General features: G+C 33.6%; 2 protein-coding genes across 2 annotated transcripts; one reads left to right on the top strand and one right to left on the bottom strand.

Moving 5' to 3' along the window:
* The first annotated feature begins 7,153 nt into the window (after positions 1–7,153).
* On the top strand, positions 7,154–12,221 carry LOC143598102 (nudix hydrolase 2-like). Its single transcript, XM_077076412.1, has 8 exons — positions 7,154–7,366; positions 8,162–8,227; positions 9,221–9,358; positions 9,860–9,937; positions 10,019–10,069; positions 10,540–10,574; positions 10,652–10,760; positions 12,033–12,221. Exons 1-8 carry the CDS (start codon positions 7,208–7,210, stop codon positions 12,219–12,221), a joined length of 825 nt encoding a protein of 274 aa, XP_076932527.1. The 5' UTR covers positions 7,154–7,207.
* A 3,165-nt stretch (positions 12,222–15,386) lies between these two features.
* LOC143598101 (fasciclin-like arabinogalactan protein 2) lies at positions 15,387–17,259 on the bottom strand. The gene is made up of 2 exons (XM_077076411.1): positions 16,845–17,259; positions 15,387–16,289 (listed from the first exon to the last, which is right to left on the bottom strand). The coding sequence occupies exons 1-2, from the start codon at positions 17,257–17,259 to the stop codon at positions 15,457–15,459; spliced, it is 1,248 nt and encodes a 415-aa protein (XP_076932526.1). The 3' UTR covers positions 15,387–15,456.
* Between the last annotated feature and the right edge of the window lie 209 nt (positions 17,260–17,468).

Below are 17,468 nucleotides of genomic sequence, written 5' to 3'. Positions count from 1 at the left end.
CTTATTGACTTACTAGCTTTTTCAAAAAGCCATTTTAAAAAGTCAAGATTTTTGACTTTTTGAAAACATATTTTTAATCTTTCAAAATGTCACACCCCGACCAAAGGCTGCGGAACATGCCGAGGTGTAACGATTGTCCATAAGCACATGACACTAATTAAAGTGACAGTATTTAATAAACTCATTTCATTTCACAACATCGAAAATGTCACATAACAATTATTCATAAAATAACCATAAACAAGATATCACAAAATATGGCAAATTGATATTGTTCATTTTTACTAATATCCTAAGGTCTTTGATGTCGGTTTCTTCACAATCATAAATCAACCAAGATGCAAACCTGCAACATTTCATAAAATAAAGTTTGTCAACACAAAGGTCGGTGAGCAATTCATAAGTTTAATCATATTAGTATATAATAAAGATAGCCACAAAACTTGCATACGAAACGATAAATAAAAGTGGTAATTTGGACAAATAGATATCGCTAAACACATTAGCGACACCTAGCTATAAGGGGATGCCAAATAGTCTAGGATTTTATAGTTATCGTTAATTGCATTACGTTAACGACAACTTGCTATAAAGGAATGCCAAATAGTCTAGGATTTTATAGTTCCACCAACCAAAAGCGATAAACACATAGGCATATAAGCATAGAACACCAAATCGAGCAATTATTTAGGTAAAGTATACAACTACGTTTGTGGTTTAAGATTCAAATATAAAGCATTTTGTTGAATAAGTATGAAATGTCACCCCCAAAATAAAAGATGGAAAATGGGGTATGAAGTACTCACCTTCAAGTGGTAAACTTGAAAGATGATAATTTGGAGATTTGTCGGAACGACGAGTTTAACGCACAATGCCTAAAAAGAAAAGAAGTCTTGAATTTAGAAAGGTTGTCATGAAGGTCTTTAAACAAAATAAATGTTGAGAAATGTAAATAATTAAAGTTCAAGGTTTAAAATGTGACTATTTAAGAATTTATAATAATAACCCTTTAAAAATGTAAGTTTGCTCGACACCGGGTTAAAGTATATAACCTTAATATTTACTCAACCTATGTTAAGTAATAAGGTGGGTAAAATGCAAGAATGCAAATCCCTTTGGAATAAAGATACTAAAACGGGTTTTTTTTATCGAGTGTTCGGGTTGTCGGTTCGGGTCTTGATAATTGGTCAAACCCAAAGTCAACTTTCTAAAATATTGAATGTTATGAGATAACTCAATAAAATTTAATAAGATTTAACCAAGTATGTAGTTCCATTGTTTTAGAACTAACAACGCACGTTAAGCGAGTGTTCGGTTTTGTCGGTCCAAACTTTGTTATGAGATCAAGTTGGATCCAACATTTCCAAGTACTTAAGAAAATGTTTAAAAATCAATTTGTAACTATTTTTAAAGAAATATACAAGTCTTGATGGTTAAAAAAAACACACTTGTGTGTCTTAAGCGAGCAAGAATCGGTTTGGTTCGGTTTCCATCTCACAACAAGTTCATAGATGGTTTCCACATGTCCAAACACTAAAGAACTTGTATAATAATGTACAAATAAAAAAATACCAAAAGTTAACAATAAAGTCTTTAAACAAAAGTTCGGTTTTCGGTTCGGATCGTGTTTCGGGTTAAGACCGAGGTAAGATTCTACAAACCCATAACCATAGAATTTGTAAAAATGATTTTAGAAACTTATATCTAACACTAAGTATGTTTAAACAAACAAAACTAGTAATAAAGTTCGGTTTACGGTTTAGAGCTATTTACGGTTAAACCGAAGCATAGATTTTTAAAAACCCATAACCATGGAACTTGTAAACATGACCAATAAACTAAAATAAGCAAGATTAATATGTATGAACAAGTTATATAGATGTATATATATCAAGGACACGAAGTCCTCCATGAAGCCTTGCCTTATGGGGTCCGAAACATCACCGACCGGAATCGGAGAAGTAACTACCAAAGGTAAACAAGGGATGTATATTATATATATGTTGCACAACCATAAACAAGTATTAATAAGGCTACATAAACTAATTAAGATGAAAGACCAAAATCTTTCAAGAACACTTAAGAAGATAACCTTAAATCTTTGATGTTTGAGAGAGTTTTTTTTTTTTTTTTTGGAGTTGTAGCAAGGGAAAATGAAGAGGAAAGGTGGTGTATATATAGGGTAATGTTGGTGGTCAAATATGGGTGTGAGACACAAGAGTTTTCATGCAAAATGGATTAAGACAAAAACACAAAACAACAAAAAAATAAATAAATAATAAATAAATAAATAAAAATAAAAATACAAATAGGATGTTTTCAAGACCCAACAAGTGTGAAACAATATTGTAACATAAATCCATCATTTTGATTATAACATAAGCTTCGGTTTACAAATCGGGTCGGTTTACATATTAAACAAATACAAAAACGAATACAAACAAGACCCGAAATTGACGAATGTCACAGTTATCAAGAGTTGCAAGCAGATATGGACTAGAGATTTTTATTTTTTGATACACAATGCATACCGATCAGTACAATCACAAATGTAGTGTACACGGAAGTTTTTACTTATTTATAACATAGTTGTGTAATCTTAGTTATGTAATTGTGTAATTTTAATGTAAATTGTAATTCTATTAACAATATATGATCATTTTGTTGACTATATTTTACTTAATGGTTAAATTGTAAAATTTTCATCAATTACCCGTGTAAACGCAGGCCTCAAACTAGTAGTAAATAAAACATACATAGGTATAGACAATTGATTTAACAATAATTATTTGATATGTAATTGACAACCACCACGGTACGTATGATAGATTCCATCCATAATCATCAAAATTGGTAGCTATTGCAAGTTTTAGGGGTTGCAAAAGGTGCTATGCTATTATATAAGTAGATTTTTATAAATTACTTGTTCCCGAGTCTCATTAAACGAAAGAATGGAAAGGAAATGGAGAGAAAGAAGTGAAGTGTTGTGTTCCCGAGTTTCATTAAAGGAAGAAAAGGAAAAGAAACAAGAAAATGTGTGTTACCGTGTTTCATTATTTACACTACATTCTTGAGTTTTTTTTATTTAAAGGTTTGAAAAAAAAAAATAAGGAAATTTTTCTTTTTTCATTCTTGAGTTTTTTTTTTTTAAAGAAAAAAAGAGAATGGAAAGAAAAGTTAAGGTTATTATCCTCCAAAACTTTCCAGCCAAATATAGTCTAATTGTGAAGGAAAAGTTTATAACCCATTACAATATTACTAATTTACCTTATCTCAATTCTCTTTCCGGCTATGAGGTCATAATTGTAAAGTTACAATTTTATTTCCCTTCCTTCCGATCTAACTCAATAATGCAACCAACACTTTATATTCCTTTCTTTTATTTTAACTATAGAATGTCTTTTAAGTATATAATTTCTTTTCCTTTCTTTCCTTGTCCAATCTTATCATTTATTTTTCTTGTATTTTAAATCTAAAAATGCAGTGTAAAGGAAATAAAAAGAAAAACAAGGCAAATGAAGAGTAAATTGGATGAGTTTATTTTCTTTCAAAATTGAAAAGAATTAAATGGAAAGAAAAGAAAAGAAAAGGAGGAAAGAAAATGAAAATGAAAAGAATCCTTAACTCAACTCGGGAACATAACATAAAGTCAAAATAGAAAATAAAAAGGGGAAATTTCCGAATAACCTAACTGACAACTAACAACAACAACAACAACAATCATACCCAGCATATCCCACAAATAACTAATATTATCCGTAGGGTCTGGGGAGGGTGGGATGTAGACAGACCTTACCTCTATCCCTAAGAATAGAAAGGTTGCTTCAAGTGAGACCCCCAACTCAAAAATAAGTAGATAAAAAAATAAAATAAAATACTAATACTAAAATAAAAAATAAAAGAAAAAAGTAGTAAATAAATACTATACTAGGAACAATAAACTAGTGGTAACATTTAAACAGCATCTATAATAGATAGACTAAATAATAATAATAATAATAATAGTAATAATACCATAAATATAGAATGAAAATACTAATATTGAAATTAATATAATACAAAGTTAAAACAAGAAATAACCCCTCCTTCTACGGGTCATTAACCTTAATTCTACGTCTCCAGGAGGTCCTATCCTGAACCATGTCCTCAGAGAGGTGCAAATCTAGCAAATCATACATAATCCTCTCGTCCCAAGTCAATTTGGGTCTACCTTTACCCCTTCTCCCATCTACAAGGATAGTTTCCCCTTATCTAACGGGATCCCTTTGTTGTTTTCTTTTTACATGTTCAAACCATCTCAATCTGCCCTCTCTTATTTTATCTGATATACTAGCTACCCCTAGTCTATCCCGAAACTCCTCGTTTATTATTCGGTCTAACATTGTGTGCCCACACATCCACCTTAGCATCCGCATCTCTGCTACCTCAAACTTACGCGCATGTGTCTTTTTGATGGCCCAACAATCTGTTCCGTATAGCATCGCAGGTCTAACCGCAACCCTATAAAACTTTTCCTTTAATTTAGTTGGGAACCTCCTGTCACACAATACCCTTGTGGCCGCTCTCCATCTACACCATCCTAATTGGACATGGTGAGCTACGTCACTATCTATGCCCCATAACTTTGTACAAACGATCCTAAGTATTTGAACTTGGTTGACTGCGGAACTTCTTGGCCTTCAATGGTGTTTTGAGCGTCGTCATCCTCGTTTACTCCACCAAAGTCATAGTAAAGATACTCTGTCTTTGACCGACTAATCTTTAAACCTTTACTCTCTAAAGCAGCTCGCCACTCCTCTAGCCTCATGTTGAGATCTTGTTTACTCTCGGCAATCCACACAATATCGTCTGCAAAGAGCATGCACCATGGAACAGGCTCCTGGATTGACTTTGACAACTTGTTTAGGACTACCGCAAAAAGAAACGGGCTCAACGCTGATCCCTGATGAAGGCCTACCTCCACGGGGAAGAAGTCGGTATCCCCCACAAGCGCACAAACGCTTGCTTTAGAGTTGGAATACATATCCTTAATTATCTATATGTATTTCCCCGGAACCCCTCTACCCTCAAGGCTATCCCAGAGAAGTTGGCGTGGAACACTGTCGTACGCCTTTTTCTAGGTCAATGAACACCATATGCAGATTACGCTCTCTCTCTCCAATTGACAACTCAATTTCCATATTAGTCACTACTTTCACAAAATCCCCAAAATAGCCATAAAAAACCGTTGCCGCATACTACGGTTCTTCATCAACCACCGACGATACTCGTTGACCTATAGAATCTCGTCACGTGCCAGCTTCTTTTGTCGGTCCGACGTAACTGACTTATGAGCCGATGGAACGTTAAACAATCAGATCGACAGTGCAGCATGCTGGTTTCGTCTGGTCCGACAGTTTAATGTTCCATTATTTACTTTTTGAAAAACCAATAATAAGCAAGTTTTAAACCGGGGTTTTTACAAAAATAATAATAAAATAATAAAAATAATAAGTGAGTTTAATTTCATGTATAGGATCCATCATCACAGCTTCATCTAGGCTTATTATCTTCTCTCCTTGTTTTTATCGTCTTATTACAGGTACTTACTTCTCGCCTTTAATAATAATAATAATAATAATTTACATCTGCTTCAATCTGATGATTGAACACTAGTCACCAGACATATCCTATTGATAGGTGTCAGTAAAAAATGGTCGGTTATGGTTAAGTGAATCTAATTAACTGACCTTTCGGTTATGGCTATGGCTATGGTTAATGTGTAATTATTAACCGACTTTAACCCAAACCGAGCCGAATCTTGTATATGTGTGTATATATGTTTTTTTTATTTTTAATCAAATTTTATACTTCTATTTTTATCTTTATAACCGAGCTTGGAACCGGCGTATTTCAGCTACAAAACTTCAATACTGAACTTGTAATACCATAACCGAACCATTTCAACTAGAGCAAAGGAAAAGAGTAATACAGACAATACATTGGACAATTAACCGAACTTAAGTACTTAATTGAAACCGACGGTTAACGACCATTCAGTTATGGTTAAGCAATTTTCCATAACCGAAACTAGGTTATGGTTAAGCCCCAATAACGGAACCGACTTTGCACACCTCTAGTATTGAGCATGACAAGTAAATATCTTCTTGATATGATTAATCCAGTTTTAATCATATCCAGTTTTAATCAATCAATTAATAGAAACTAACATATAGACGGTGGGCAAAAAAACCGGTTAACCGACCCAACCTGAAAACCGAATTGGTTTGAAACCGATTATGTAGAAACCGGTTAAAACCGTAGGTTCATAACCGGTTTGTAATTCTCTCTACCGAAACCGGCCTAAACCGGACAAAAGCCAATGTAATCCGAACCGAAACCGATCGCAAACTAGTCAAGAAACCGGTTTCAACCCGATCTTTAAAATGAAGGCCATAAGTTGTACTTAGTCCATCATAGTCACTTTAGTTTCAAATTTGATGTTTCAGAGACTTAGTGCTTCATAAGCCATTGCGACATAGTTATTAAAAGCCCTCGCTTCTGGTCCCTAGGCCCATTTTTCAGGCGATGCTCAATAAATGCACTTCTAGTTCCTAGGCGAGCATTTTGGTATTGTTTAGGTTAGGAACATGAGAAGATAAAAGCCGAGCAAATAATAAGAAGCTATTATATAACAAACTTAGATCTAGAAGAAGTCAAAAGGAATTACATTCAATATTTTGTTATTTAAGTTTTGGAATTACATTTGAATCTTGACTATTTTAGAATGCTTGGTACTAATTAGATGATATTAAATGTTATATAATAGCTTCTTATTTTATTTGATTTATTTGAAGAATAATATTGTTTATCATACACATAACGTATTTTGAATTTTTTTTTATTTAAGTTCGTTTTTTTCCTCAGGCCCTCGCTCTTTGCGCTTAGGGCCAAGGGAGGCCTATGCGCCTTGAGTGCGCTTAGCGCATTTAATAACTATGCATCGCGGTATATTCATATTCGCAGATCAGCTTTCGTTGTGAATTTTGGTAGTTAGACATCAAATACAAGAAGCAGACTTTCGAATAAGTATTTGTGTTAGTCAGTTGGTGTCTCAAGTCACTAAAATCCTAGCTTATCTTTGTGTATGCTAAACTTATAATTATAATTACCTTGTTGTTCACTAGCACCTGGATTAAACCGACAATTTTATATCGACTGCGGTTTGATGGACCAATTGACAATTGAAGATGGAGTTGAAAATATTCAACTACTTCCTGCAATCAATGATGATCATGGTGGTGTAGTGGTAGAGCTAAATGAACATATGGACCCTACAAATTTTCTCATTAGGCTTAAAACTTCAATGTCACAGTGGACACTGCAGGTTGTATTATGTCCCTTATTTTATTTATTTATTTTCATTAAGCTCCAGTAGCTGTTTTTATAGCCACTTTGCTTTGCCAAAAATCTATAAATTTGTAGATGGTTGCATAGTTTTTAATTATTTTATTATTATTATTATTATTATTATTATCATTATCATTATTATTATCTTTATGCTTACTGAGTGGTATGTTATAGACTTACATTAATTCATTCTAATTTTAGAATTTTTTTTATAGGGCAAGAAGGGTGTTTTTATAGCCACTTTGCTTTGCCAAAAATCTATAAATTTGTAGATGATTGCATAGTTTTTACTTATTTTGTTGTTGTTATTATTATTATCTTTATGCTTACTGAGTGGTATGTTATAGACTTCCATTAATTCATTCTAATTTTAGAATTTTTTTTATAGGGCAAGAAGGGTGTTTTTATAGCCACTTTGCTTTGCCAAAAATCTATAAATTTGTAGATGATTGCATAGTTTTTACTTATTATTATTATTATCTTTATGCTTACTGAGTGGTATGTTATAGACTTTCATTAATTCATTCTAATTTTAGAATTTTTTTTATAGGGCAAGAAGGGTGTTTTTATAGCCACTTTGCTTTGCCAAAAATCTATAAATTTGTAGATGATTGCATAGTTTTTACTTATTATTATTATTATTATTATTATTATTATTATTATTATTATTATTATTATTATTATTATTATTATTATTATTATTATTATGCTTACTGAGTGGTATGTTATAGACTTCCATTAATTCATTCTAATTTTAGAATTTGTTTTATAGGGCAAGAAGGGTGTTTGGATTAAACTGCCTATTCATCTTGTAAATCTTGTCGAAACCGCAGTGAAGGTAACAGCCCACAAACATTTTTTTTTCCTTTCGTTTTGAGTTTTAAAAATGCTTATGTATATATTTAAAAAGCTATATTATTACAATGATAATTAGGGATGTAAACGAACCGGACTGAAGTGAACAAGGCCTTGCTCATGTTCGTTCGTTAAGCTTTTATCAGATAAACGAACGGTTCACGAACACCTAACTGAACGGATTTTTTCTCGTCGTGTTCGTTCATCAAGGAAATGAACTTGTTCGTGAATGGTTCACAAACACAAATAAACGAACAGAAATGAACGCAAACAATGTTTTATTTGATTTGGCTAACCGAGAATGGTTAGTGTCAACAGTTTCGTCGGGTGTATTTTTTAACATTCATATTCATATGTTCATTTTACATATAAATTAATCATATAATACTCGTATATATTTTTGTTTTATAATTAATAATTTTGCTTAAATCTATATATGATAACATTAGAAAAATCATTAAAAAAATTAAGAACTTTTAATAAACAAACATAAGCAAACAAACATTAACGAACATAAACGGACGTAAAAGAACACATAATCGAACGTTCACAAACACAACTGAACGAGCATGGCCTCTATTCGTGTTCGTTCATTTAGTAAACGAACTTCCCACTGAACAGTTCGCCGAATGTTCGGTTTGTTTACAGCTCTAGTAATAATATATTTGTTTTAAATAAAATGATTTAGGAGGTTTTATCTAACGGTTTCTTGAAGCTGATAACTTTTTACAGTGATTTCTTTTATCAACAGGAAGGGTTTTGTTATCATCATGCCGAACCCGATTACCTCATGCTTGTTAACTGGATTCCCGAAACAACAAATACAATCCCTGCAAATGCTACTCATAGAGTAGGCGTTGGTGCTGTTGACAGCTCTAGTAATAATATATTTGTTTTAAATAAAATGATTTAGGAGGTTTTATCTAACGGTTTCTTGAAGCTGATAACTTTTTACAGTGATTTCTTTTATCAACAGGAAGGGTTTTGTTATCATCATGCCGAACCCGATTACCTCATGCTTGTTAACTGGATTCCCGAAACAACAAATACAATCCCTGCAAATGCTACTCATAGAGTAGGCGTTGGTGCTGTTGTCTTGAACGATAAACGAGAGGTATATTAAGTTATTTACTAACCATCATGGTATTCAGCGCTACATGTGTACTGATCTAAGCAGTTAATGCGGAAAAATATCAGATATCAGTCGACAACCGATATTTGAGATACCGGTTATCACGGTGGAATATCGTAATTTTAATATCATGCAGAATTTATATATATAGCACTTTAACACTAACAATTCAGCATACTCTCCTACTATTAACAAATTATCCTTTTGCAACTTGCAAAACACTAACAGTTGTAGCAAGTAGGAATCGATTAAGACTCAAAACACTAACATTAAACACTTAAAGTTGAAAATTAAGACTTAAAACACCGATATTGGGAATATCGGTCAAATATTGCCGATATTGTAGTACCGATGATATTATAGTACCCATATTCTGACTGATATTTTGATCGATATTTCACATGAGGACCGATAAACGAGATACCACCGAGATTAACTGCACAGGTACTGATGCACAAACATTTTGCCACCTTTTGTTTGTAGATTCTTGTTGTTCAAGAAAAGAACGGGAGATTGCGGGGAAGTGGTATATGGAAGATTCCTACTGGAATTGTTGAAGAGGTATTTGTTTTTGTTAATTATTATGCTAACAAAATCTGTTACATACTTTTTCCGAATAAACGTAGAAATTGATTTCTACAGGGGGAGGAGATTTCTGAAGGGGTAATTAGAGAAGTCCAAGAAGAGACAGGAGTAAGTTTTAATCCTCTGGTCTAGTTTCATGTCTTATGAATTACGATATATGTCAAAATATGCGATATTTAATAGGGTTATTGGATTTTAATAATCTCAACTTTGACCTATTGGCCGGGATTAATCCCAGCTCAGGAAATGTTTATAGACAGTCCCAACTTTGAACGCATTTTCCTCCAACAATCTCACACTAACCGAAAGCTAACCATGTTAGTTTTTGTTTTTTGATGACGTGGACTGCATACAGTCCACGCCATAAAAAAAACTATGTCATCAAAAAACAAAAACTAACATGGTTAGCTTTCGGTTAGTACGGGATCGTTGGAGGAAAATACTTTCAAAGTTGGGACTGTCTGTAAACATTTCCTGAGCTGGGATTAATCCCGGCTAATAGGTTAAAGTTGGGATTAATAACATCCAATTTCCCTATTTAGTAATTTACGTAATGCGTATGATGTAACATGTTTCAGATAGATACGGAGTTTGTTGAAGTACTAGCATTCAGGTATATTTTTTTTATAACCTGTCAATGGATTGATCATGATCTGACCGTTAACGGATGGATTTATTAACTTGTGACAGGCAATGGCACAAGGTGTTTTTTGGGAAATCAGATTTATTCTTCGTGTGCATGATGCGTGCACTATCGTTTGATATCCAGATTCAAGAACTAGAAATCGAGGCAGCCCAGGTAACTCATTTCGCTTGTGTTAATTTTACATGTTAAACAACAAACTTAAATTTTGACCCATTTACTTAGTAACTAGAAATCAGAGTTTGACCCATTTACTAGGCCTGGAAAACGGGCCGGGCGGTCAAAACCGGTTCTAAGCAAAATTAGTTTGGGTCAAAACGTGCTCTAAGCAAAATGAACTTGGGTCAATCTTGAAATCCGATTTTGACCCGTTTGCTTATGAACTAGTAAGTTTGGGTTTTATCTTAAACGGGTCAAATGGGCCATACAGTCTCCTAGATGGTCTTATTTAAAGATTCACATTACTACTATAAATAATTAAGAACTTTGGTGCTGCAAGTGCCCTATTGGGCCACTTGGCGGCACCATATTGGTTCGTAAATTTTTTTTGTTGTTTTTTTTGTTTTTAGTTCGATTATCATAACAAACGTAAAGGAAACCGACCAAACGTCATTTTTTTGTTTTAGTTCTGGTAGCATAACAAACCTCACGGAAACCGACCAAATTCACTCAGAGTCGCCGTCTCAATGCCCGTGATCGACAACGCTCAGGGTTTACCAAAACGCAAGTTTACCGACCAACAACCCCCCCCCCCCAAATTGGCCATTGGTCCACCTCAATTTATATATATATAATATATATATATATATATATATATATATATATATATATATATATATTCGTTTTTAGCTCCAGTACCGTAACACACGTAATCAAAGCCAACTAAATTCATGTTGAGTTACAACCTCAATGCCCGGGACCGACAACAGTTGGGAACCGTCCAGGTTTGCCAACCAAATAAACATCGTTTTAAATATTTTGTTTTTTATACGCTAATTTGACGAATTAATTTTTTGGGTTTTTATGCTCAAATTTTACCAATGGTGTGTATACCGTAATGAACGTAGCGGATACCGACCAAATTCATGTCGACCCACCGTAGTAACGCTCAGGTTTTACCGACGCCCGGATTTCAACGCTGGTGATTTGTCAGCTGCCACGGCGCATTGCGCCGGGTAAAAAAACTAGTTATTATTAATCAGAATCAATGCGTTAATCGTGCATTTAAAAACATGGACAAAAAAGTGTTTTGAGCCAAGAACATTTTGGCTCATAATAAAACTGACCCGTTTCAACCCAAATCCGTTTTAACCTGCCTGGCGCATGTCTTTCAACCTCCAGGCATAATTTTCAGGTGAAAAATAAAACACACCTACTAATTATGAGTTTTTTTTATTTTTATTTATATTTATTATTATTATTTTATAGTGGATGCCACTGGAGGAATTTGGAGCTCAACCTTCTGCTCAGGTAGAAGAAAGTCTAATGAAGTACATTTACAGGTTATGCAAAGCAAAGGTAAATAAGGATTACACCGGGTTTTCTCCACAACTGGTAACCTCGTTTTTCAGTGATAAACCGAGTCACATTTATCTCAATGCGCGAGATCTAAATTAAAAAAAAAATATTAAGTATGCAGATCATTTATTCACTATTTATAGTTGTGACAATATTTGTATTCTTGCTTTGGCGCTTCGCATATTGTCGGTTAATGCTAATGTGGATTTTAAATTTTAATCGATCATCACTCGAGTTTTACTACTTCAAGTTTTGTACATTGTTTATTTCAGATTTAATAAATTGTTTTAACGTGGTTATACGTATATTATGAAACCGGTCCGATGATGAAAATGATGATTAAAACAAGGGGTGTAACCTAGCTGAGCACGAGCTTGATAATTATGATGCTCGACTCGCTAGAATTCATAAAATCCGAGCAAAAGCTCGGCTAGGGCCATATGGTTGTCCAAAGTCAAGCTTGACTAGTAACACAACCTTAAAGACTTGAGATCGGATCGGCCCAAGTTCGTTTGCTTGAAGAGCTTAAACGAGCCAATGCTCAGCAGCTAGCTCCGGGTTCAAAAAACTTCTCATTTCACAAAGCGTAACTCGTTTGACATCTCATATAAAACACTTAGGCGCGGTAAACCCAAAATAACTGTAGGTTAAATGTAGCTGAATAAATAGTAATATAGAGTTTAGGTTCAATTGGCTCGAGAGTCTAAATGAGTTTTATTAGAAGCCCACCTCCCGGTAATTAGCTCGTTTAAGCTCCATTAGTATCGAGTTTTTACCGATCTGATTCCAAATAACTCACGAGCAAATCAACTCACGGGTCAAGTTATTCTACAAAGGGAGACAAAAAGAGACGGATGAGAAGGATTTGTAGCCATGATAATAACCCCTCAAAAAAAAATAATGGAAAATTGATAAAAAAAAGATCATAACTCAAATTTTAATACAAAAACGAAAAATGTAAAAATGCCAAATGTTTCCACCGTCTTCTTCGTTATCAAAAAAAAAAAAAAAATCGTAAAGGACACAATGCTGAGTGAAAAAGATCATTGTGTTTTGTGTTTATTTTTGTCATTGATTGTCTTTTTTTCTTGATATTCTGTTATATTACTCAACATTGTGTCATATTTTATTCGACATTGTGTTATATTTTGTGATCTATTGTGTTTTTTTTTTATTTATCATTGTGTTATTTGTTTATTTTCGGTATTGTATCTTTTTTTCTCGGCATTGTCTTTTTTCGCATTTTTTTTTGTTTGGAACGGGAATGACGGGGGAAACATTTTGGTTTTTTTTTTTTTAATTTTTTTCGTTTTTATATTGAGTTATGATTTTTTATTTTTTTTGAATTTTTTTAAATGGGTTTTTTGTGTGGTCATAAATCCTTCTCATACTTCTCATTTTTGTCTCCCTTTGCATTTTAACTTTACCCCTCAACTCATTTACACCTTAAGTCGTTGGTAGGATCAAATGTAACTTGTAATAAATGTTTGTTATGGTGAATAATAAATCAACTAGTTTGTTATATAGAATTACACAAACATATAAGTTGTTATTGCATTTCATGTCTCACTATTTATTCCTCAATTATAAACCTACATGTTCTTTGTCCTTTGGATTTTTTATGCTTTTGCCACATGTTTAAAATATGTTTTGAGATGCATCAATTAGTTGTACTATGCAAGTGATTGATGTACAAACTATTACTACACATGTTTATAAACACAAGAAAATGATAAAAGAATATTTGTTCATATAATTAATTAATAAACAATACGCGCGCACACACATAAGAGCCTGGCATATGATCGTATGATAGAACGAAAAATGAATACCAGGACTTTGTTAGTAATCAATCACCTTAGTCATTTTTTGTCAGTCAAACACATCATACGAGTTATATGGTTTGCCCTTTTATGGCTCGTTTAGTCATTTTTTAACATGTCATATGACTCCGTTTGACAAGTCTGTGGGGTTTGAATAGTGTCATTGTGCTTGTATAGCTCTAGCCTATATTAAAATAGTATTTTCAACTATTTATGTATAGTCTCATTAATGCCAAGAAATTTAAATAAAAAAACTCAATTTTTAAATAAAATGTACATAATTCTAAGGGGTTGCGGTTTTTTTTATTTTTTTGGTGATCTCAATGTGGAGGAGAGAGAAATGAGAGGTTGTCGATATAGAATTGAAGGAAATTGACATATGCCACATTACAATCATGTAAAAACTAGATTTATCACGTAAAATCTAAAATGACACTATAAAAAAAGTAAAAATTATATAGAAAAACTTAAATCATGTAACAATTTTTTTTTCACAAAATTTTCCATCTTATATCCATCAAACCTTGTGTTTGTAAGGATTAAACTCACAACCACATTTATAGAGGAACAAATACCTTACTACTAGACCATTAGGTCATGGATAATCATGTAAAAATACTTATCATTTTTTTAATCAGACATAATCATTCATGTTATTAATAAGTAGTTGATCTAATTTGCTATTTATAGAAAGGTACATCTGGTGTGAAGGAGTACATACCACATGAAAGTATGTGAACAAAGTAGAGACTCAAGATAGTACTCTCTTGCCCTACATTCACTTTTGAACCTAACATGTTTTACTTTGTCTTTCCATATTTTGAAGTTTGAAAACAGTACAATTCACCTTTAATAACAAACTTCAATCTGTTTTTTTGATAGCATTTGAAATTTGAAATTTTATTCTGTTAATACATACATAATTTCATGTAATAAGTGACTAGGATTTGCGTATCCGATAACACCTAATAAGTAATAACGTTGCGTTAGAATACTGAATACCCTAATTCTAACGAAGATTCATGGTAGAGTGACGAATTATATCGTTTCATTTGAAATGTGTACATACTTATCTTTATACTCTAGGTAGCCAGTTTTTACTTCACTCGATCCAAGGTCAATAACGCGTCAAATAGTGTTGCCTACATACGAATTTACTTATCAAGTCGATCCATCACAATTTCAATACATGATTTAACAAGCTAGAGAAAAATGTAGTTAAGATAATACTTTTCATCCTAACCTCATTTAGTCGTTAAAAAAAACTAATTAAACAGAAAAAAGAAAAAAAATACAGAAAACCAAATAATCAAATCATGACTATCATTTTAATCACAACACAATTAAATTTAAAACACCCTTTCAATCACAACCAATTTGATAAACAAAAAAAATAAAAAATACAATACTTTTGTATACAAATAATATATGAATCATCAAGAACAACACTCAAATAAAGCAAACCTCAAGATTAATTTAGCACACACTTATTTCACTTATCAAAACCACACTTACATGACTAAATATGCAAACCAAATACTCAAAACCATAGAACCAATTTTGAAACCCTTGATTTTCACAGCATTGTTACTATCTGCTACCTGATCCGCCGATGCATCGTTTGGTGAATCCGCTGGAGACTCCAACGAAGCCGGCGCTGGAGGAGATTTACGCTTTTTCTTTAACGACTTCGGGGACTCTGAAGTCGTTGGAGCGTCTGCTTCCGGCGCTGGCGCTGGAGCAGGCGAAATAGCTTTTTTAAAAAGCTCTTTCGGCATTAATACCTTATCAATAGTAAAAATAACTAACGGTTGTTTATCGGTTAATGTCCCCACGATCCTTGCCGTTACAATACTTGTAATAATCGTTACATCCTGACCGTCGTTCTGTACTGTTAAATCGTACTTGCTAGCACCGTCGGTTGCTAGCGTGTTCATCAAGCCGTTGCTCGATCTCAACATCGACAACGATTGATAAACCGGCACACCATGGTACTCAAGCAACGATTGCTTCCCGCCGACGGTCAAATTTTTGAATTTCGGTTGAAATTGTTTGAACGCATCGTCCTTAGGGCAAAAAATTGTTAATCCGCCTTCGATATTACCAGTGTATGAGTTCACCGCGTCAGAAGCAACCAATGCATCAGCAAAAATCTTACATCCGTGCGCGGACATAAGAGAAATAATATTCACAGCAGCAGGTTCTGGCGTCGGAGCTTCAGCCTCCGACGATGGTAACACAGTGCTGATATGAATAACTGAAATGTTGTACGCATTTTCATGTAACGTTTTTACGAAAGTTGCATCGGTTTTGCCAGAATCTACGCTACCGAATCCAACTTTACCTATTAAACGCAATGTAATTAGTACAATGCTAGAGATATCATTATATCAATATGTAAATATGGTTACATTGGTAACGTATATAATCTAGAGGTGTGTATGAAATCGGAAAAAAAAATCTTAAATAGAAAATCCCTAGTTAAAAAATGAATCGAGAAAAAAAAAATTAACAGTTTAGTTTTATGTTTTTGAAAACCAAACTTACGGTTCAATTTAGATTCTACATGTAATAAAAAACAAAAAAACCAAACCAAACCAACTTTAAAGATTTTAATTTTTTATTATTATTTTAAGTAATTTATAAAAGCTTAATAAACATGTGACACACAAATCTTAGTCCAAATATATGATAATCAGAGATACTTATTAATTACAAAATGATTTAACTCCAAATTCACTATTTTTTATCACTTTTTTTTCAGCACAAAAATTTCAACTGAACCAAACCCAAATCAAAAACTGAAACCAAACGGTTTTCAATAATTCAAAAAAGTGAAGTTTTGGTTTTTAGTTCAGTTTTGGCCGTTTTAGGCCAAAACTTAATAGTTCAACATTACCTCCTTTTAGATCGGTAATGTTGACGAATCCAGAGGCGCCGGAGGGGGTGCCGGTAGCTTGGAACATTGTGGCCGTTAACGCGTTTCCATTAGCGATTTCATGAAGCTTTTTCGCGCCAAAGTAGTCAAGTAAAACATGAAGTGACAAAACATTTTTCATAGCATAAACTGAGAGGTGTTTGCTTAACAAATCCGCCATTGCGGCATTGTTTACCACGCACACGGTGATCGTGTTGCGGCTGTTGATCTCATTGGCTAGGTGTGTGATGGTGAGGTAATGGTTGAAAGTTGAGAAGTCTGGAAAGGTGGCAAGAATGTTGGTGATGTTATGCGCCTCGACGGGTGGTCCGGGGAGTAGGAGGGATAGCGTAGAGACGAAAACCGCCACGAATGAGGCGGTTGCATGGTGGTGCATGGTGGTTTATGGTGGAGAGGAAGAGTGTTTGTGTGTGTTAAGAGAATGGTAGTTTGGAAGATATGTTTTAGATTGGTTTATCTATGGCGTTTCATGTTAGTGGTAATTACAATATAGCCATTGTCGAATCGATAAAAAGTTTGAAACGAGCTGAGGTTATCGAGTCTGAACTTGAGTCTCGTGTGGGAAGATCGTTTAGACCCGTCGAG

This window comes from Bidens hawaiensis, unplaced genomic scaffold (assembly GCF_021521415.1).
Source record: "Bidens hawaiensis isolate Kalapana, Puna unplaced genomic scaffold, B.hawaiensis_p1.1 tig00049642_1, whole genome shotgun sequence".
NCBI classification, from domain to species: Eukaryota; Viridiplantae; Streptophyta; class Magnoliopsida; order Asterales; family Asteraceae; genus Bidens; species Bidens hawaiensis.
Note: the sequence above shows the minus strand (reverse complement) of the source record. Positions and strands in the feature narration are given on the sequence as shown.